Source organism: Microtus pennsylvanicus, chromosome 2 (assembly GCF_037038515.1).
Source record: "Microtus pennsylvanicus isolate mMicPen1 chromosome 2, mMicPen1.hap1, whole genome shotgun sequence".
Lineage (NCBI taxonomy): Eukaryota > Metazoa > Chordata > Mammalia > Rodentia > Cricetidae > Microtus > Microtus pennsylvanicus.
The window spans coordinates 128,241,361-128,264,521 of record NC_134580.1 but is presented as its reverse complement, the minus strand read 5'-3'; the positions used below and the strand labels follow the sequence as shown (position 1 = coordinate 128,264,521).

At 42.8% G+C, this 23,161-nt stretch overlaps 1 protein-coding gene and 1 non-coding gene across 4 annotated transcripts in view; one reads left to right on the top strand and one right to left on the bottom strand.

Moving 5' to 3' along the window:
- Positions 1–21,289, bottom strand: part of Tpx2 (TPX2 microtubule nucleation factor) — a 46,609-nt gene extending 25,320 nt beyond the window's left edge. Inside the window, exons 1-3 of one of the 3 annotated variants that reach the window (XM_075962531.1) lie at positions 21,119–21,289; positions 13,910–13,990; positions 2,114–2,283 (exon numbers count right to left, since the gene is read on the bottom strand). In XM_075962531.1, the coding sequence (XP_075818646.1) occupies positions 2,114–2,219 (106 nt within the window). In that variant the 5' untranslated portion in view covers positions 2,220–2,283; positions 13,910–13,990; positions 21,119–21,289. The remainder of the gene's footprint in view (positions 1–2,113; positions 2,284–13,909; positions 13,991–21,118) is intronic. The other 2 variants (XM_075962534.1, XM_075962532.1) reach the window with 2 other exon arrangements.
- On the top strand, positions 1,188–1,295 carry LOC142845264 (U6 spliceosomal RNA). Its single transcript, XR_012909833.1, has one exon. It is a non-coding gene; the product is annotated as a U6 spliceosomal RNA (small nuclear RNA).
- Positions 21,290–23,161: the final 1,872 nt, after the last annotated feature.

Below are 23,161 nucleotides of genomic sequence, written 5' to 3'. Positions count from 1 at the left end.
TGAGAGTAACACTGAATCCCTTCCCCAGGAGAATACCAGACACCATCTCATTTGGACTCTGCATTTTAAGTGGTAAGTGAAGCTGCAATAGAGTCATTTGTGTTCCTACCACACAGTGATGTTAATGTCTCTTAATGAGGAAGGTGGAGACAAGAGAAAGAAGAAAATGAAGAAGCATCATCAACAGTTGGACTCACATTATCCCAAAGTTTTCTCAAAATACAGCTACAAGCTGAGGGCTGACAAGATGTCTCAATGGTTAAGAGCAATTGCTGCTCTTACAGAAAATAAAAATTCAGTTCATAGCATCCATGTCAGGCAATCCACAAATAAACTAGGCTCTATGACCTCAGACCCCCTCCTGGCCTCCATGGGTACTGCACTCATTCACACACAGATGAGACATACACAGACATACAAACAAAAATCTTTAAAAAAACAAAACAAAAAAAAAAACTTGGCCTAGTTTTTATACCATGTCACAGAACATCACAGACTCAAATCTGTTTGTGGATTAGGTTGTTAGTACTATAATGCCTAAAAACAATTTTGGAGTCTGGCAGTGGTAGCACACAACTTTAATTCCACCATTTAGGAGGCAGAGGAAGACCAGTCTCTGTGAATTCAAGGCCAGCCTGGTCTATAGAGCTAGTTCCAGGACAGCCAAGGCTACACAGAGAAAATCTGTCTTGAAAAACAAAACAAACAAATTTGGGGAGTCTGGAGTGATGGCTCAGTGGTAGGAGTATGTCCTATGTCTTCAGAGGACATAAGTTAGGTTTTCAAAACCATATCAGGTGTTTCACAACTGCCTGGAATTCTAGTTCCAAAAGATCCAACACCTGGTCTTTGTAGGCAAGTGCACTCAAACACACATACCCATGTCGGGGACAGTCTATGCCCAGAGGACAATGGGGTAGGTTTTTATATCATCACATATATTCATGACATCATTTTTGATCCCCCCATTTACGCCCAAAAAAGCACCTATAAACTGCATATCATAACATATGTCTATAATCCTAGCTCTGGGGAGCTGAAGGCTGGAGGACTTTTAGTTTCAGGCCACTCTGGGTTATATAGCAAATTCAAGACCAATGTGAGCTGGGCTATGCAGTAAAGTAGTGCCTAGAAAAAGGAAGGCAGGAAAGTGGAAAGGAAGAAAAGTGGGTGGGCGGGCAGGCCAGGTGCTTGCTACAGCAGCACACACACTAAAACTGGAACAGTACAGAAGAGATTACCATGGCCGCTCCACCAAAGATGACAGGAAAATTCGTGAAGTATACCAAATTTTTTGGAATTGTCTTTTCCCCCAATATCTGTGGAACTGTATTGTAACCCTAAATTATCAGTAAAGATGATGGTTCCATCTTTTTAAAAAAAAGAAACAAAAGCTAGGGATGCTACTTCACAACTGTAATGCCAGCATTTCCAAGGCAGAAGCAAGACTGCCAAGAGTTCTAGGCCACTCGGGGCTACAGTATGAGACCTTATCTCAAAAAGCCTAACTTTACATATGAACAGACGTATGTAATCAAAATATTAACTGTTTTACTAAATCATGAGTGAGAAGCTGTCATGATGTGGAAAAGAATGTACAGACTAAGCCAGGTGGTATTTGTGCATTCTTTTAGTCCCAACACTCAGGAAGCAGGGGCAGGTGGATCTCTGAGTTCAAGACCAAAGTGGTCTATAAGAACGAGTTCCAAAAGAGCCAGAGCTACACAGAGAAACTCTGTCTGGAAAAGGAAGAAAGGGAGGGAGGGAGGGAGGGAGGGAGGGAGGGAGGGAGGGAGGGAGGGAGGGAGGGAGGGAGGGAGGGGAAAGAAATCTAGTTATTTCTTTAGAGTCTTTTGCTTTTTAATTTGTTTAATTTTATTAATTTATTTTTATGTGCATGGGTTCTTTTGCACACACGTGCATGCCTGAGCCTGTGGTGGCCTGAAGAGGGGATCAGATCACCTGGGACTGGAGACTATAGTGGGTTTTAGGAAGGACAGCCAGTGCTCCTGATGCTGAGCCATCTCTCCCGGCCCTTCTACTCTTCAAGTGTCCTCAGTGCAAAACAAGACACTAACCCTTAAATAAACTGGCAGAGAAAGCAGAAACTTACCAAACCAAGAGTCTATATTTTCAGTATCTTCTTCAGCATCCAAAGATGAAAAGTTGATAAAGTTGGTGGGGGCATCAAAAGAGTAAGTAGTTTTAACCTGTGACATTGCCCCACTTAACGCAGAAGAATCAGCTTTTCCCAGGAGGGTGGCACTCTACAACAGATGACTTCTGAGGAAAGAAATGGTTACAAAAAATGGTTGTTCATCGATATTAATTATTGATCTCTACCAACTACTTTTTATATCAGTTTTATATTTCTGATTTAGAAAATCATCTGGGGAGCTGGAGAGATGGCTCAGCAGTTAAGAGCATTTCTACCAGCCTGGTCTACAGAGCTAGTTCCAGGACAGGCTCCAAAGCCACAGAAAAACCCTGTCTCAAAAAACAAAAAAAAAAAAAAAAAAAGAGCACTTCTAGAGGACCCAGATTCAATTCCCAGCACCCACATGGCAGCTCACAACTGTCTGTAACTCAAAGATCTAACACCCTCATACAGACATACAGGAAGGCAAAACAACAATGCACAGAAAATAAACTATAAAAAAAGAAGAAGGGGGAGGAGGTGGTGGAGGAGGAAGAGGAGGAGGAGAAGAAAGAAAAGAAAAGAAAAGAAAAGAAAGAAAGAAAGAAAGAAAGAAAGAAAGAAAGAAAGAAAGAAAGAAAGTAAGTCACCTGGAACTGGGCATGGCAATACAGTCTTTAATCCCAGGACTTGAGAGGCAGAGGCAGGAGAATCTCTGAGTTCAAGACCAGCCTGGTCTACATAATACATTCCAGGTCAGCCAGGGATACACAGTGAGACCCTGTCTCAAAACACCCCCCCACACACACACACACACATAGCATCTGAAAAATAGACCTCACTTTGTCAAATCCACCTACAAGTTAGTTGCTTGTGAGATTGTGAGATTACTTGTTTTTGGAATTAGAAGTCATTTTGGGACTATTGAGATGACTCAGTAGTGTAAAGGTACATGCCACCAAGCCTGATGGCATTTGATCGCTAAAAGCCACTTGGTGGCAAAACAGAAAACTGACTCCTGCAACTTGTCCTCCATATACCTGTTGTGGCATGCATCCACACACAAAAGATAAATAAATGTACAACTTTTTTCCCTTCTAAAGAAAGGCCAGGTTTGATGAGTGCCAACACCTGCCATTCACTGTTGGATGTTGCACTCATTAATTTTCCCTCTGTCATTTCCTGTTTCGAAGCCTTTCTCCCGTTTTCCCTCTGTGCCTGGTAACCTAATGTCTAAAACGATGTCGTTAACTTTTATACCTATTGACAAAAATCTTTACCCAAGTCAAACTAAATCTCTAGAAAATGTTATGCAAAGTATCCAAAACCACAGAGCTTTAGTTCTTCCAGAATAATGAGTTATCTAACTTTGTATCAGTTGACTTCATAAACATTTCTCCTGGTACACTGCAGGTTCTGAAGACTAAAGCCAATCTAACTTGTATATCAGGGTGTTTAGCAGAGGACCTTATGTATAGAAGAGAGAAACATAAGTTTTCCCAAGTACTGGTTTTCATTCCTTAGAAATATTTTAAGAAATAGAAATATTCTATTCCTGGGCTGGAGGTGTAGCTCAGTGGTAGAAAGCACATTTAGTATGTATGAAGAAGTGAGTTTGATCTCTATTACAGAGGGAGGAAAACAAAATTCCCTAGGCATGAAGAAAATGAGTTAATACACATCAAGCCACAACATGCATAATAAGTAAAAGGAACAAGTCAACAATACAGACCTAAATCCCAGCACTTGGGAGGCAGAGACAGGCGGATCTCTGTGAATTCGAGGCCAGCCTGGTCTACCAAGGGAGTTCCAGGACAGGCTCCAAAGCTACAGAGAAACCCTGTCTTGGGAAAAAAAAAAAAAACAACTCTGCATTTCACTGTGTGCAAACCCACTCTAGCTCTATCTATGTAACACAACAGTTGAAAGTAGTCTGAAAAATAATCTAAAGGTCATACTCACTGACAAATCATTGCCTATAAATCCCATTAAACTGTTTGTCCTAGAAAGCATTCTGAGACAGGCCATCAGGGCACAACATCTGTAAATGCCAGCACTGCTTACTGAGTGTCCATGCCAGAGCTATATAGGGAGACCTGGTCTAAGGAAAACAAAACAACAGCAACAGAAACCTCTCTAAACTCCTATAAAAACTAATTAAAAATTCATGCTTGCCAGGCACGATGGCACATGTCTTTAGTCCACTAGTCAGAAGGCAGAGGCAGGTGGATCTCTGAGTTTGAGGCCAGCCTGCAGAGCAAGTTGCAGGACAGGATCCAAAGCTACAGAGAAACCCTGTCTGGGGAGGGGGAAAATTGAACCAGTGCCAGATGTAGTGGCATACACATGTAATCTCAGTATTGAGTAGGTAGAGGCCAAGGCTAATGTGTACTGTGAAATAATCCTTCTGTACACTGTGAAAATGTGTTGTTCTCATTGTTAGTAAAAAGGTGATTTTTACTAAGCAGGATTTTTGGGGGAGAGAAAATGCTGGGAAAAAGGGCAGACTCTGAGGAGTCTAAAGACAGACACAGAAGAAGGTTGAGAGATATCAAAATACAGTTTGGGATCATAATGCAAGTTATGATAGAAAGTAAATTAGGTACAAGACTTTGGACTCACCAAGATAAGATGCATAATAAATTATGTTCTCTGAATTCATCAAATGCAAATGGACTAGACATTGTTGATGTACTTATTGCCTATATATATTATATATAGTTATTGTACTTACTGTATATAGTTTTTCTTATATTAGCTATAACCTTTTTAAAAAAACAATTTATTTCTATTTTATGTACATTGGTGTTTTGATATGGGTGTCAGGTCCCCTGAAACGAGTTATAGATAGTTGTGAGCTACCATGTGGGTGTTGAGAATTGAACCCAGGTCCTCTGGAAGAAGCACTGAGTCATCTCTCCAACCCCTATAACCTTCTTTTTTCTCTTAGACAAAAAAGGGGAAATATAGTGACATTTTGTTTATGATCTAACAAATAAAGCTTCCTGAAGATCAGAGTGCAAAGCAAGCCTCACTAGTCAGCCTTACAGGCCAGGCAGTGATGGCACACACCTTTAGTCCCAGCAGATACACTAGTTAGGCACAGAGGCTGGGCAGAGGTGGTGCACACCTTTAGTCCCAGCAGATACACTAGTTAGGCACAGAGGCTGGGCGGTGGTGGTGCACACCTTTCAAACCAGCACTAGAGAAGAATATAAGGTGGGATGTAATAGGAATTTGCTCTTTTTCAGTCTGAAGATTCGTAGAGCTCTCTAGTGGTTGGCTGCTTTGCTTCTCTGATCTCTCAGCTTGAACCCCAATATCTGTTTCTGGGTTTTTATTAGTAGTACTATAAGAAGCAACATGGGAAGTTTACTAATGAGGTAAACGAGCCTCAGGGCAGCCCATAGATGAATGAAATGGGTTAATCTAAGTTGTAAGAGCTGCCTGGAGACAAGCCTAAGTTATCGGCCGAACACTTATAACTAATATTAAGTCTCTTTATGTTGATTTGGGAGCTATTGCTGGGACACGGAGAAACTTCACCTGCAAGTCTAGGCTACATAAGGCCCTGCTTCAAAGTATACACACACACACACACAAAGCAAGGTCTGATAGCTTACACCTAGAATCCCATCACCCAGGAGGCAAAGGCAGGAGGACTTACAAGTTCAAAGTCAGCCTGGTCTACATAAGTGAGCAAACATTACAGTCATATAGCTGCAATCACAACACATCTTGAATCTGCTCAGACTGTTATAGAGAGAAACCCTGTTTTGAAAATCTAAAATAATAAATAAATGAATGAATGAATGACAGGATTTTGTTTGTTTTTGGAAACAGTTCCTGGCTGTACTGGAACTCACTCTGTAGAACAGGCTGGCCTCGAACTCAAAGAAATCCACATGCCTCTGCCTCCTGAGTGCTGGGATTAAACTGTGTGTCACCACTGCCAAGCTAAATAACAGGCTTCTGCAGTGACATCACTATATACACCATACAGTTTCTTCCCATCAACTCATTACAACCTGAACTCTTTTTCTCACCCCTTTAGTTTTTCAAGACAGGGTTTCTCTGTGTAACTTTGGAGTCTGTCCTGGAACTCACTCTGTAGACCAGGCTGGCCTCGAACTCACAAGAGATCCGCCTGTTTCTCCCTCCCAAGTGCTAGGATTAAAGGCATGCTCCACCACTGCCTGGCACAGCTTTAATTCTTTATAACAACATTCTCTTTGAGGACTTAAGAGTAGAAACATGATACTCTCAAATTAAAAAGAACCATAGGTAACATCTGACTTTTGTAATTTATAGATAATGATTAATAAAAACAAACAAGGGTAGGGCTGGAGAGATGGCTCAGTGGTTAAGAGCACTGGCTGCTTTTCCAGAGAACATAAATTCAATTCCCAACAACACATGGTGGCTCACACTGCCCTCTTCTGGCCTGCAGGGATACAGTAGCTGTTTGTAGCTGAGGATAATCTTGAACTCGCAGAGATCCGCCTACCTTTGCCTCCTGAGTGCTGGGATTAAAGGCGTGCGCCACCACTGCCTGGCAGTAAATAAATCTTTAAAAAACAAACAAGGGTTTGCCAAAAGACACAGGACAACACTTAAAACTGTGGTTAAAAACAACTGCAGGAACAAAAATAGCTACTAGAGATGCCAGGTTGTAGTAACTACTAAATCTTTGGTGTTTCTAAGGTTCATTTACAACCTTGTAAAGCATCACTTACCGTCCTCACGCTGGAAAAGGAAGCTAAGGATCAGAGACTGTCCAGCCACATTAAGAGCAATCAGCTCCTGGCGGGAGCCTCTGGCAGCCCTCACGGGTCACTCAGGAATCAGCAGTGCTGGGAGGGTCAGCTCTCTATCTGCCCTAAGCCAGCCCTTCACGTTTCCATAGTCTTTTGACTTGAGAAGGCTCTCTATTATGCCATTCTAAACTTTTCATTCTCCTTCATTTCTGCTTCATCATTTGTTTAATATTGATTTTGTTGTTGTTGCTGCTGCTGGTTTTTTTGTTTTGTTTTGTTTTTTTAAGACAGGGTCTCACTATGTAACCCTAGCTTGCCTGGAACTTGATCTGTACAACAGTGATGGCCTCAAAAATTTATCAGTTAGCCTCTGCTTCCAAAGTGCTGGGATTAAAGGCATGCAACATGACTCCTAGCTTTTCTGTTGTTGCTGGTAAGGGTGGGGGTAAAGACAGGGACTTACATAGCAGATTGGCCTGGAACTTGCTATGTAGCCACACATACACAAAACAGAAACAAATTCATACCATATAAATAAATACATAAATAAAGGCAATTTTTTAAAGGCCATTAGTGAAGAATTTTTCGGGCAACAGTCAAAACCCCGTGGTTGAAAGAGGGCATTTTTCTCTTCTTTTGAACAACTATGCTGAAAGACATGGGAAAATCTTAAGATTCCCATGGTCTCAATGCCTAATTGAGGTCACTGGGAACTCTTCCCAGGCAGGACTATAATGAAGACAAGCAGAGCTGAGGAAGGAAGATGGGAATGTAACAAGCGACAGTTACACTTAGCCCTCTGCAAACTATGACTTCAGCAGCTCTCTCGAGAAGCCCGTAATCACTCTACAATTTCTATTTTTTGTCCTTTATTCAAGCCTCTTTCCTTTTCTTTTTTCTTTTATTTATTCTTTTTTATTTATTTTGTAATTCTTATTTATTTTTATTGTATATGCATGGTGTTTTCTCTGCTCGTATGTCTGGGTACCACCTGTATGCAAGGCCAGAAGAAGGGCAGATTCCCCTGGATCTTAGATGCCATGTGAATGTAAGCCATCGAACCCTCTGGTAGCAGCCATGTTCTTAACTGTTGACCCATCTTTCAAGCCCCTTTCCTACTCTTCATACCAGGCTTAAATCTATATTAAACCCCTTTCTAACTCAAGCCAGGTGTGACATTTGAAAGGCCGAGGCAGGCAGGCCAGCCTGGTCTACAAAGTGAGTTCCAGAACAGTCAGGGCTACACAGAAAAACTGTCTCAAAACAAACAAAAAAAACCACACTAAAAACCCGCAAAGTGATCAAATCTAACCTTTCACACGCTTTTGTTGTTGTCTCTTTGGCTGGCCTAATACCTCCTGTTTGAGCCTCTGTGATTTCAAAAACTCAAAAAAAGAGGAAAAAGGCAACATATTCATACATCCACATACATGAAGGAGTGTTAGTAACTGAGTCTGTGCAGGGGCTTGGGAGACACATAGTAGGAGAGACTGCACTATAAAGCTTTGTGCTCTTTGAGAATATGCTTTATTATTATATAATGTCTACCTTTCCAGTTGAAAGGCTAGTTAGGTAAGCAACATTTACTTTCCTCTAAGTTTGCACTTCAGAAAAGATTGAATTCCAGGAATGTTTGCTAAATATTCTTGATAATCTGTCCGGGTCCGATGCTAGCCTGGACTCTCAATTATTTCTCTAGACCAGACCACAACATAAACTCTCTCTCCCTGGACCGGCGTGGAGGCACGGGAATAAAGGCACAACTCACATGGCTTTATCGGGAGGGAGATTCTCTGTGATCCCTCATGAAGTCCTGAGTTCACATCCTGAAGAATTTTTCTTGTTTATTCTCCAGTCTTTATACCAAAATTTAACTTAGGGGAAATACATGAGCATTCTGTCTCCTAGGTAACCAGGAGAATGGCTTTCAGTCCCATCCACAACCACCTGTCTGCTGTGGATGCTAGCTGTCACGTAGGTTTGAATTGGCATTTCTATCAGGCATCCTCCAAATTACAAAGAAGGAGCAAAACCATCCTGAACTTTTGTTAGGCTGCGAAGGCCTGTCTGGTAGGCTACGTGGCCATCCTCAGGTGGTGCCTATGGCTTTAAAGCCTGGCTGCCACTCCATATAGAAATATGGGCCTACTATAACCCAAGAATAATTTCAACCAACTGGTTTTTGGAAATAATGTTTTCCATTTATGTGATCCATAAATTGACCACTAACTTGATTTGTTCAAACATTACATATCTTTCTAGTATTTCCATATATAGGTTTTCTTAAGATTTATTTATTTATACATTTTAAGTATGAGTGCTCTGCCTGCATGCATGCCTGCATGCCAAAAGAAGGCATCAGATCCCATTATAGACATGTGAGCTGCCATGCGGTTGCTGAGAAGTGAACTCAAGACATCTAAAAGAGCAGCCAGTGCTCTTAATTGCTGAGCCATATTTCCAACCTCATCCTTTTTTTCCCCACTTGTATGAATATTTTGCCAGCACATACACATATGTGCACCACATGCATGCCAGTTGCCGGCAGACGTCAAAAGAGGGCATCAGATACCCTGGAACTAGTATTACAGAGAGCTATGAAGTACCATGTGGGTGTTGAATTCAAATCTGGGTCCTCTACCAAACCAACAAGCACTTTAACCATTGAGCATTTGTCCAGCCCAATTGTCTATTTTTAAAATGATTTATTTATTTGCATTGGTGTTTTCCTACATGTATGTCTGTATAAGGGTGTTAGATTACTTGGAATTGGAGTTACAAACAGTTGTGAACCACCATGTGGATGCTGGGAACTGACCCAGGTCCTCTGGAAGAGCAGCAGTGCTCTTAAACGCTGAGCCATCTCTCTCTCCAGCTACCACCTCCAGTGGTCTATCTTTTTAAAACGCTCCTTTTACACTATCTTTTTGTCTAGATTGGCCAACTCAGGAGGCTACCCTGCCACTCTTGCTGGGCATGGTGTATATACATCCACCTATAATTGCAGCACTTAAGAACCTCAAGCAAGAGTACTGCCTCAAATTTGAGATCATCCTGGGCCTACATATAGAGGTCCAGGCCACCCTAGGCTACAAAGTGAGACTGTCTCAGAAAAAAAAAAAACACAAAAGAACAACAACAACAAAAAAAACCACTCTGCCTCTCCTCAAAGTGGGCTCAAATTGACAACTATATATCTATTATTCCTTGAGAACTCTCATCCTCTCCATTAAAGGCTAACAAAGTATAAGAAGAAAACCTAAAGAAGGGTTGGGGAGGAGGCTCAGTGACAGAGTACCAGAAGAGGGAGGAGGGACCAGCACACAAAAGTGAAGTAACAAACTGTAAATCAAGATAGTTTCATAATACTGCCTCACCACAAACAAGTCAAAATATCAAAAATTAAAGTCTATTAGAGCCTAGTGGGATACCGCAGAGGTCAAGGCAAAGGCAGCTGTTTAAATGAGAGCCCCACGAATGGTGGGAACTGTACCCATCCTGCACCCCTTAATCAAGATTGAATTTCTGTCAACACATGTCTCAATCAAGGGCGGGGGAAGGCACATATGTCAACCACGTTCCCTTAAACAAACCAAGCTGCCAAGCAAGAGAATTAGCTTCATATTTCAAAATTATCTAAAACTGCCACAGTGCAGGCCCCTGAAAAATTACAGATATTCGCAGTAGAAAAATAGCCTTCACCTGGGCTTGGTCACACTTTAATCCCAGCACTGGGAGCCAACGGGGGGGGGGGGGGGTTGTCTGAGATCAAGGCCAACCTGGTACACATAGCAAATTCCAGGTCAGCAAGGACTACACACTGAGTCCTTGCTTCTACAAAAGAAATACATGAAAATTAAAAACAACAACAACAATAAAAATCAGCTGTTTTGTTTGTTTGAGACAGGGTTTCTTTGTATAGCCATGACAGCCCTGGAACCAGCTCAGGAAAAACAGCTTTTAATGAAAAATAATCCTACAGGAAATCTGAGAGCATGGTCTGCTCTTCCAGAGGTCAGGGACTTGATTCCCAGCACCCACATGGTGGCTCACAACCATCCATAATTCTGGTTTGTAGGGATCTGATGCCCTCTTCAGGCCTCTCTGGGCACCTGGCAAGCACATGGTACACATACATACTTGCAGGCAAAACACCCACACAAAATAAAATAAAGTAGAAATATTCTTTAAATAAGTAAAGAAAGCCAACTCAATATGGTATGCATGAACCAAGCTATGTATAAACTAGTTTATAAAATTGCCTGTTACAGGGCTGGAGAGATGGCTCAGTGGTTAAGAGCATTGCCTGCTCTTCCAAAGGTCCTGAGTTCAATTCCCGGCAACCACATGGTGGCTCACAACCATCTGGAATGAGGTCTGGTGCCCTCTTCTGGCCTACAGACATACACACAGACAGAATATTGTATACATAATAAATAAATAAATAAATATTTAAAAAAATAAAGTTGCCTGTTACATATCATCCATCATATCGTATAGACCCTCTGTTTCTCCCCACCAAAAAATAAAATAAAACACTGAAAATATACACATGTGTAATCCTTTCTCTTTAGGTAGAGACAGTAGAGCCAAGCTGTGGTGGGGCATGCCTTTAATCTGAGCAATCAGGAGAAGAGGCAGGCGGATCTCTGTTAGTTCAATGACTGCCTACAAAAGAGTTCCAGGACTACAGAAGAGTTCCAGGACAGGGCTGGAGAGATGGCTCAGCGGTTAAGAGCACTGCCTGCTATTCCAGAGGTCCTGAGTTCAATTCCCACAACCACATGGTGGCTCACAACCATCTATAGTAAGATCTGGTGCCCTCTTCTGGCCTGCAGAACACTATATACATAATGAATAAATAAATCTTTAAAAAAAAAAAAGTTCCAGGACAGCTAGGGCTGTTATACAGAGAAACCTTGTCTCAAAATAAATAAACAAGGATCAGAAACTGGCCTCATGCTGCCGCTAGCTGGTCTCTTCACTCTCCCCCAAACCGAAAATAACTGGCCTTGACAAGCTCTATAAATCAAAGTGGGCAGGTTCCGAAGGGGTGGGGAGCAGCACAGAGCACATTCTAAGCAGGCCTGAAATTGTAGGCCTGAGGCTCCTAGCAAAATAGGCGGACGTGAGAGGCCAAGCGCCTCACCACCCAGTTTGTGAGACCCTGAGGAAAGCACGAGCTAAACCGTTGGTAATTCAAGAGCTTCAGTAGAGGCAGTCAGTTAAAACAATCTTATCCAGGCACTGGCATTTCCTCACCAACACCCTCTCCCACCTGCACAGGGTGAGGGATTTTACATTAACACATACTTTCACTTTACCCAGAGATGAAACATTCACATCTTTTCCTTGTACACAAGGGGATTAGAAAGTCAATAAATGGCAACATGTCCAACATCTACTTTTGACTACTAGTCAAATGTACAAACTAAGCCTGAAGAAAGCTTAATGAACTTGGTTACACATTTGCTAACTTCTGTGTTGAAATCCGATCTGTTTACAGCAACAGATCTGCGGAGCTTCCAAAACTGGGTCCATTTAAGATCCAAAATCAGCAGGGTGGTGGTGGCACACGCCTTTAATCCCAGCACTCAAGAGGCGGAGGCAGGTGGATCTCTGTGAGTTTGAGGCCAGCCTGGTCTACAAGAGCTAGTTCCAGGATAGGCTCTAAAGCTACACAGAGAAACCCTGTCTCAAAAAAAAAAGAAAGGAAGGAAGGAAAGGAAAGGAAAGGAAAGGAAAGGAAAGGAAAGGAAAGGAAAGGAAAGGAAAGGAAAGGAAAGGAAAGGAAAGATCCAAAATCAATCCTTTAGCATCCCAACACTCAGAAGTCAGCACAGAACACACTAGACACTTGTTCTAATTCACCCAGAAACACCAAGCAAATGTATTTTCATTTCTTTTTCAAACTTACCAATTCCAGAAAGACATGGTGTCACCGTGAACTGAACGGTTGAGGCATCAGGACAACCATCAGTTCAAGGACCAACATAGGATATTTTACACAGTGAATTTGAGGCCAGCCTAAGCTATCTCAAACAAGATAGCACAACAGAGATGACTCAGTGGCTAAAGAGGCTTGCTGTGCCAGCCTGACAACCTGAGCTTGGTCCCTAGAATCTACGGTGGAAGGGGGAAAACCATTCCTAAAATATCCTCTGGCCACACACACACCATAGTACTCATGCCCCTAACTGCATGCATGCATGCACACACATACATTTGTGTGCGCATGCACGTACACATACACACGCATGCATACATATACATACACACAAAAAAAATTGTAAATCATATTTTACTGAGTTTGTTTGTTTTGAGACAGAATCTCTCTATGTAGCCCCAGCTGTACTAGAACTCACCAAATAGACCAGGCTAGCCTAGCCTTGAACTCACAAAGATGACCTGCCTTCCAAGTACTGGAATTAAACATATGCACCACCACACCTGGTTCATGTTTACTGTTTTAAAAACTTTTATTTGTGTTCATATTAACAAGACACATCAATTCAGGGCTTGCTCTACTCCCATACCTCCCTTGACATATCTTTGAGACAGGATCACACATTGCCCAGTCCAGCCTTAAAATGACTATATTGAAGAATGACCCTCAACTCCCCAGTGTTTCTGCCACCACCTACCAAGCGCTGGAATTATACAGGATGTGCCACCAAGCACAATTTGTTCTTTGTTTTGTTTTTTAGTTTTTTTGAGACAGAGTTTCTCTGTGTAATCCCAGCTGTCCTGGAACTCATTCTGTAGACCAGGCTGGCCTTGCACTTAGAGATCCGCCTGCCTCTGTCTTCCGAGCGCTGGGATTGAAAGCTGTGCCACCACCGCATCTCTAAAGAGTTGGATAGTGCGTGATTTTACTTCGTTTCTGAATTTAAGGAATTTCTTTCAAAAATATGTACTGGCTTAAAAAGACATACTTCAGTTATATAAACACTGATGAAGCTGATTTACTAACACTCTTTCACTCTTTCGCGTGCACCTCACCATGGATACACACCTGCCCTGTAGTTAATGCCCACGTCACAGATCACCTTCTCAGGTCTCTTCTGAACATCCACAGACACTTCTCATTAAGCACCTGGAAACAGCAGAAAGGTATTTTGAAAGGATAAACTTTAAAAATTTGACAGGCAGTGGTGGCGTACATACATTTTTAATTCCAATTTTAATTCCATTTTTAATTTTAATTTGGGAGGCAGTGCCGGGCGGTGGTGGCTCACGCCTTTAATCCCAGCACTTGGGAGGCAGAGGCAGGCGGATCTCTGTGAGTTCGAGACCAGCCTGGTCTACTACAAGAGCTAGTTCCAGGACAGGCTCCAAAACCACGGAGAAATCCTGTCTTGAAAAAAAAATTTGGGAGGCAGAGACAGGCAGATCTCTGTGAGTTTGAGGTCAGCCTGGTCTACAGAGAGAGTTCCAGGACAGCCAGAGCTGTTACACAGAGAAACCTTGTCACAAAAAAACAAAAAGAAAGACAACTCAATCAAGCAGTGACTCTGATCGCAGCTGCTATATCATAAAGTCCTTACTTGAGCAGATTAACGCATCTCCCGGTACGCAGATATGGATCTAGCAAATGCCTTTTTCTCAGTACTTGTCCATAACGACCACCAGAAGGAATTTGCTTTCAGTTGGCAATGCCAGCAGTATACTTTTACACTTTTACCTCAAGGATATAGTAACTCTCCAGTCTCATGTCATAGCTTAATTCGACTGCACATTGGTGCACTATACTGACAACATTATGTTGATAGGACCAAGTGAGCAGGAGGTAGCTTTGGACTGGTTGATAACACACATGCACATCAGAGGATGGAAAATAAATCCAACCAAAATTTAAGGGTCTTCTACTTCAGTGGAATTCTTGAGTTCAGTGATGTGGAGTATGCAGAGATATTCCTTCTAAGGTAAAGGAGATATTATAACTACCCCTTCCCACCACCAAGAAAGCAGCACATTCAGGGGCCTATTTGGATTCTAGAGATAGAACGTTCCTCACTTAGATGTGTTAATCTGGCCCTTATACCAAATTTTACTAACTTTGAGTGGGTACTGGAACAGGACAAGGGTCTTCAACAGGTCCAGGCTGCTCTACCACTTGGACCATATATATGATCTAGCAAACCTGAGAGTTCTTGGGGTGTAACTGGAAGGTAGAAATGCTATTTGGAGCTTTTGGCAGGCCCCTATAGACGAATCACGGAAGAAACCTTTGGCATTCTGGAGCAAGGCTCTACCATCATCTACTAGTCTAGCCTGCTTAGGGGAAACTGAAAGTTCAGCCACGGGCCATCATGCAACCTGAGCTAGCCATCACGAGCTGAGTGTTATCTGACTCAGCAAACCATAAAGTAGGACATGTAGAGCAGCAATCAATGTAAGTAGTATGTATGTGAGCAGGCCTGAGTAGCTCCTGAAGGCCCAAGCAAGTTACATGAAAAAGCTGCCCAAATGTCTATGGTTTCTACTCCTGTTACGACACCATCTGCTGCCAAGCATGCGCCTATAGCCTTATGGGGTGTTCACTATAATCAGTTGACTGAAGAAAAGGAGACTAGGGCCTGGTTTACTGATGGTTCTACATGTTATGCAGGCACCACCCAGACATGGACAGTTGCAGCATTACAACCCCTCTCTGGAACCATGCAAGTACTGGGCATAACTCATGGTCATACATTTTGTCTGGAAGGAGAAATGACTAGACATTCAATTCTTCACTGATTCATGGGCTGCAGTCAATAACTGGATGGTCAGGGACTTGGAAAGAGCATGATTGTAAAATTGGTAAGACGTCTAGGGAAGAATTATGTGAGTGGATTTCTCCAAATGGGCAAAGATATTAAGATACTTGTGTTCCATGTAAATGCTCATCAAAAGGTGACTTCAGATAGGCGGTGGTGACACGCCTTTAACTTAGCACTTGGAAGGCGGGGGCAGGCAGATCTCTATTATCTCTGTGAGTTTGAGGCCAGCCTGGTCTACAGAGCTAGTTCCAAGACAGCTAGGGCTGTCACACAGAGCATTCTGTAGACAGTCAACCTCTTTCCCCAGCCATCCCTGTCATGGCCCATGAACAAAGTAGCCATAGTGGCAGAGATGGAAGTTGTCATGGGCTCAGCAGCATGAACTTCACTCACCAAGGCTGACCTGGCTACAACTGCTGCTGAGTACCAGAGCTGACACTGAGCCCCAGATATGGCACCATTCCCCGGAGTGACCAGACAGTGGCCTGGTGGCAGGTAGATTGTATTGAACCACGTCCTCCATGGAAAGGACAGCATTTGTCCTTATTCTGGATATGGATTTGTCTTTCCTGCATGTAATGCTTCTACCAAAACCACTATCTGTGAGCTACACAATGCCTTACTCACCGTCAAGTATTCAACAGTATTGCTTCTGATTCACTCACTTCATAGCCAGAAAAGTGCGACAGCGGGCCCACAATCATGGAATCCACTGATCTTATCATGTTCCCCACCATCTGCTAGCCTGAGAGAAAGATGGAATGGCTTTTGAAGACAGTTACAGGGCCAATTAGTGGCAGCAGCATGGAGAGCTGGCAGGATTCTCCAGAGGGTGGTATTTGATTTGAATCAGCATCCAATATTCTGATCTACAGGGCAAGTTCCAGGACAGGATCCAAGATCCAAAACTACAGAGAAATCCTGTCTCAAACAAAGAAAAGGAGGGGGGGGGGATAGTTCCACATTCACTATCACCCCTAGTAACCCTCTAGGAAAAATTTTTTGCTTCCTGATCCCTCAACCTAAAGTTCTGCTAACCAAGAAGTTTTGGTTCCAGAGTGTATAGTGTTCTTGCCAAGAGCCACAGCAAATATTCTATTGAACTGGAAGTTCAAACATCCCCTGGCCACTTTGGCTAAGAAAGGAATAACAGTGTTAGGAGGGGTGACTGATTCAGATTACCAAGGGAAAATTGTATTGCTTTTCCACAGTGGAGGTAAAAAATATTTATCTGGAGTACAGATGATCCTTTAGAGCGACTGTCTATTGGTGCTAGCATATCCTGTGACCCCAAACCAATGGGAGACTACAACAATCTAATCCCGACAGGATGAAAAAGGGCACAGACCCTTCAAAAATTAAGGCCTGGCTTACTCCTCTGGGAAAGCGGCCAAGAGCTTGCTGAAGGAGGAGGAAATGCAGGAAGGGTATCAGAGGAAGGTAGCTGTAAAGACAGCTAAAGGCACGTGACCAGTTGTAGAAATGAGGATTACAGTTGACACGTTTCTGTCATGTTTTGTTAAGAATGCTTCTGTACATGTCTTTTCTTTCCTCGATCTCTTTATCATGCAATGCAACATCAGTTAAGAGACTATCAGTGGTTATCATATTAAAGTTTTGAGATCCCTAAAGAATGTCCCTCATGGGTCATTACCATCTATTCTAACATTCATAATGCACTTGTAGAGTATGTTGGATAGTTATATGATGTCAGGTGTTAATTATAACCTGATTATTGTTTTCATCTGGAAATTAATCATGACATACATGGTTGTGTCAAATTGGCAAGGGGTCAACTTGAGTACATGGAGTATTAACTAAACCCAAGCAGCTGGGTACACCTGGGAGAGATTTTTTTTTCTTAATTAAATAATTTGAAATGGGAAGACCCACTTTTAAACAGAATCTCTTGAGGTGGAAAAACACATCTTTAATCCAGACCTTTTTTAGGTGGGATTCACCTTTTTTTTTTTTTTTTTTTTTGGTTTTTCGAGACAGGGTTTCTCTGTAGCTTTGGAGCCTGTCCTGGAACTCCCTTGGTAGACCAGGCTGGCCTCGAACTCACACACAGAGATCCGCCTGTCTCTGCCTCCCAAGTGCTGGGATTACAGGCGTGCGCCACCACCGCCCGGCTCTTTTTAATATGGGCCACACCTTCTGCTGGCCGCCTAAATAAAGGACACAGAAGAAGGAAGCTTGCTGCTTCGCCTGCTGGCTCCCACTGGCATTAGAGCACACACTGTGGCAGGTACTGAAGACCAGCTGAGACACCCAGCCTCAGGGAACTACTGGATTCTTCCTTGGTACACAGTCACTGTTGAAGCAACTGGACCACAGCCTGTAAGCCATTTTCTAATAAATCCCATACAGACATCTTCAATCTATAAACTCTGTTCCTTTACAGAACGCTGACCAATACAGCATCTTTCTATTTATGTTTAATTCCATCTTTTTCTTGTAAAGAACAATTGGGCTGATTTACATGTCTTTGTCTCAAATATAAATCTATCTACACAATAACTCAGGCTAGTCAATCACACCATTATCAATCCTGCTTCCTAAACGATACCACAGCAAAACAGTTTGTGAAAGGGTACACAATTTCTCCTGTTCTTCTCTCTAGTTTAAAAAACAAAAACTTTTAGCTGGGCGGTGGTAGCACACGCCTTTAATCCCAGCAATTGGGAGGCAGAAGCAGGCGGATATCTGTGAGTTCGAGGCCAGACTGATCAACAAGAGCTAGTTTCAGGACAAGCACCAAAGCTACAGAGAAACCTTGTTTTGAAAAACCAAAAAGAGAGAAAAAAAAAAAAGCTTTTTTAAATAAAAACTTTTTTTTTTTGAGACAGGGTTTCTTTGTAGCTTTGGAGTCTGTACTGAAACCAGCTCTGTAGACCAGAGGATGGCCTCAAACTCAGAGATCAGCCTGCCTCTGCCTCCTAAGTGCAGGGATTAAAAGCATGCATCACCACCGCCCGGCCTTAAATAAAAAAATTCTTAAAGGGAAGAAGCAGGGTATAAAGGCTCACACTGTAGAAAACAAATCCAAGAAAAGCTACAGGAAAAAATATATAAAGGAAATGTAGAATTCAGTCCTACTTTTCCACATAGCTTTCTCTTGACCAAATTTAATTGTACTTGCCAAAATAATATGATGAGAATTTCATTCTAATTTGAACATTAGCATAAACCTGACCAAAAGAATGTTTTTACTGAGCCCGACAGTAGTGACATACCCTTTTAATCCCAGCACTCAAGAGGCAGAGGCAGGTAGATCTCTAAATTAGACGCCAACCTGGTCTACAGAATGAGTTCCAGGACAGTCAGAGCTACACAAAGAAACTCTGTCTTGAAGAAAAGAAAAAAGAAATGCTTTTACTTACATACTAGAAAACCCAAATTTGCCAACCCACTTGGTAAGATTGAGTTTTCCACATTTGCTATTCTGTTGTAAACTTTGCAAGGCCTTCCTAGCCATCCAGTTCATAGACATGCAACCTGGTTGTTCTCATCCCCGTCTAGCCAAACCCTACTTTCCAAGAGTGAGTTTATGTTCCCGTATTAAGTCTCATCCATCTCCTTTACTTCTAAAGTTGCCACAACCCTTACAAAACAATTTGTTTACATAACAGTAACTTATCCAGTTTCTGTCTTAAAATTAAATTGGTAGAGTTCTTGCTTGGCATACACAAAGACCCAGGCATTGAGATCCCAGCACCACATAAACAGTGTGTTAGTGCAAACCCAGCACTCTGGCAGTGAAGGAAGGAGGAAGAACAGCCTATGCTATATATCTTCTTTCAGATCCATGTGGGCTACAAGAAGACCCTGTCGCAACAGTAGTAATCATTATCGTCATCATACACACAAAAAGGACAGTACCCCAGTACTCCCCCTACCATGAGCAAGGTACTGGGTTCACACCCCAATACCACACACACACACATCAACCATTTTGTCCTCAAGTATACATGAATATATCATGTATCTGTATACAAATGGTATCTAACATGAACCAACAAAGGCTCACAATACACTCTCAAAGGTCAATCAGTTGGTTTTGCTGGCTAAAGGCCACAAAAAAATTTCTTTTATTTAATTTATTTATTTATTAAAGATTTCTGCCTCCTCCCCGCCACCGTCTCCCATTTCCCTCCCCCTCCCCCGATCAAATCCCCCTCCCTCATCAGCTCGAAGAGCAATCAGGGTTCCCTGACCTGTGGGAAGTCCAAGGACCAGCCACCTCCATCCAGGTCTAGTAAGGTGAGCATCCAAACTGCCTAGACTCCCCCAAAGCCAGTACGTGCAGTAGAGGCCACAAAAATTTTGAACCAAAAATAGGAACTTGATACTATTAAACAGACACTTAAACCAACAGAGGGATACATATGATTTGGGGGGTGGGGCTTGACAGGTGTTGTAATACACTTAGGCCACACACAAGAATATTCTTACTATTCTTACTAGCCAGGCAGAATGGCACATGCCTTTAATCCCAGCAGTTGAGGGGCAGAGGCAGGCATATCTGTGAGTTTGATGCCAGCCTGGTCAAGATGAGTTCTAAGACAGCCAGGGATGTGTAGAGAGACACTCTCTCAAAGCAACAACAAAAAGAATAGTTTTACTATAGTAGCAAATAGTTCTTTAGTAGTTTGTATTTTTTTAATATGAGAAAAAGTTAAATAAAGGCAAAGGGTGTGAGGATACAAGGTAAGGATGAGTCAGGAATGCAGGAAAAAAGAAAAGAGAGTAGGGAGAGGGAGGGAGAGGGAGCAAGCAAGCAGAAATAGTTTGGTGGGAATCTTTGCTACTGAGAAAATTATATGCGATTACAAAATCAAGAAAATAGGGGGTAAACTCAACCCACAATACTATGTTAATACTAAAGGATACACTTTCCTTCTCCTCCAATCTATAATGTTCCAGGAAAGGAAGCTAAAAGGGCGGAAAGACGTAATGCCTCGATACAAAGGGAAAGGAGAGTAACGATAACAAAATTAATTTTATATCACAAACAGAAGACAATCAAAATAAAATTAACTCTGCCTCAACCATATTGGCAAACAACAAAATTACTTTCCTATCTCGGATAAACGCAGTTGGTGGCGATCACATCTCTTTTCCTTCACCAAAGCTATTTAATGGCAGGGCTATTCCCACCCACTGGGCCTGGCCTTCCCTAAATGCTAAGAGCGCTTAATGCAAAGTTCAGAGAGGAAATTGGAGAGCAATGCTAACACGAACAGTCGTTACAGTCTAGGGCCTGACAGCCTGGAGCAGCCTCTGCTCCGGGGTTTCCAGGAATACGGACTCCGAGTCCGAAGCTTTACCGCAAAGTCCGGTCGCCGGAGCCCGCGCGCTGCCTAGGCTTTCAGGGCCTGCCCCGAGGATCCCCCTACCCTCTCGGAAACCTAGAGGAATGGCTCCCGGTACACCGCGGCTCCCCCTTTCCCATCACTTACCCGGCTTCGCCTTGCACCCACTTATCTTAGAAGACACCGCCGCCCGTCCGCTTCGGGATTCAACCGGTACGGTTGAAAATTTGAACTCAGGAACCCGGTCGAATGCACCAATCAGAGGGCCGGGAACAGACAAACCCCGCCCTCTGATTGGACTCAGAAAAAGAATGTAGCGACGCCGGAAGTTAGGAGGCGGGACCAAGCTGACAACTGGACGGAGAGCCTTCAGGGAAATGTCTCTTGCACGTGTGGGCGCACATTGAAACTGTACTACAAAACCCAGAATCCTCTGCTCTTATTTGGTTTTGTTGTTGTTTGGGGTTGAGATGGGGGTGCGAGGTTGTTTTGCTTTGAGGTAGGGCCTTTTGGAGCCCAAGCTAGCCGGAATTCTCAGTGTGACTGAGGCTGACTTTTAAACTTTTTTTTTTTTATTTTTCTTTCCTTTTTTTTTTTTTTTTTTTTGGTTCCCTGACCGGGAATAGAATTTTTTTTGATTTTTCGAGACAGGGTTTCTCTGTAGCTTTGGAGCCTGCCCTCTTGTAGACCAGACTGGCCTCGAACTCACGGAGAACCGCCTGCCTCTGCCTCCCGAGTGCTGGGATTAAAGGCGTGCACCACTTTTAAACTCTTTATCCTCTTGCCTCCCCCACCTCCCAAGCACAGGATTTTCAGGTGTGTATCATCATGCTAGGCTTGTTCCTACTTAATTGAGAGAATTATTACTAGACAAACTGAAAAAAATTTTTAAGTATATAACGGCAGCTAAATATAATGCATACTAGACCTCCCGGAATTCATAGGAGGAAATTTTTTACTGGTTTGTTTGGTTGGGTTTCTCTAGATAGTGTTTCTCTGCACAACTATGGGCCCATAAGAGACATTTCTTTTTTTGTTGTTCTTTTTTTTTTTGGTGTTTGTTTTTGTGTTTTGTTTTTTCCAAGACAGGGTTTCTCTGTAGCTTTTGGAGTATGCTCTGGAACTAGCTCTTGTAAACCAGGCTGGCCTCGAACTCACAGAGATCTACCTGCTTCTGCCTCCAGAGAGCTGGAATTAAAGGTGTGCGTGACCACCGCCCGGCTAAGAGACATTTCTTCAACAGTCTTTTCTTGTCTACTTCCAGTACTGTAGACTCAGCTGTTAACACAAAAAAGTGAAGCTGCAGAGACAGCATCATGGCAGCAAGGACGGAGGCAGTGGTGTGGCGGTGGCAGCGATAACTGAACAGCCCAGAGGCCAAGCTAGCTACAAAAGTGGCCAGGTTGCCCGCTGCTCAACAGCTGAAGAAGCAACTGAGCAGTCCAAGAGTTCAATGTGTGGCTCACGCTTGTAATGCAAACACTTGGGAGGTGAAAATAGGAGGATCAGGAGTTCAAGACCAGCCTTCACAGCCTAGTGACTTTCAACCAAAGACAACATCAACAAGAGCGTGCAGAGAGAAAGAAGGGTTGCAACAGAAGAGAGACAGAGGGGAGGGTAGAGAACTAAGAGTGAGGGGAAAGAAAAAGCTGTACAGAGTCAGAAGAGAAACTGCAGACCCTGGTTGCTGGAAGAGTTCCAGACAGCAGTGAAGTCTTTGGAGCCAAATGTCTCAGACCCCAAACCAAGAGCTGTGACACTAGCCAGTGTCAAGGATAAGGAATCTTGACTTCCTAGACCTACACAGCCATAATACCCTATGCTGTCAAGGACCAAGTCAATTGTATGGTTCAGACCTGCCTGGAAGTTGCAATGCAAGTCACAGCAAATGGTTAAGGAATCATTTCTTCCTAGGTCAACGCATGGGTGTAACAGACACAAGGCCTGAATGAGAACAGTAACACTAGAGGGTACTGCCTGCAGCGTTCCTGCCTGCCTCCTGCCACGCAAATATGCTACCCGGAAAATACATACCTGTAACAAACAGAAACCAGAAAGCACATTTAAAAAAAAAAGAAAGTAAAAGGAAGGAAGGGAGGGACGAAGGAGGGAGGGAAGAGAAAGGAAGAGAAGGAAGGAAGGAAGGAAGGAAATAGAGAATTTGTGGAGGGTGTAGAGAAATGGCTTCCT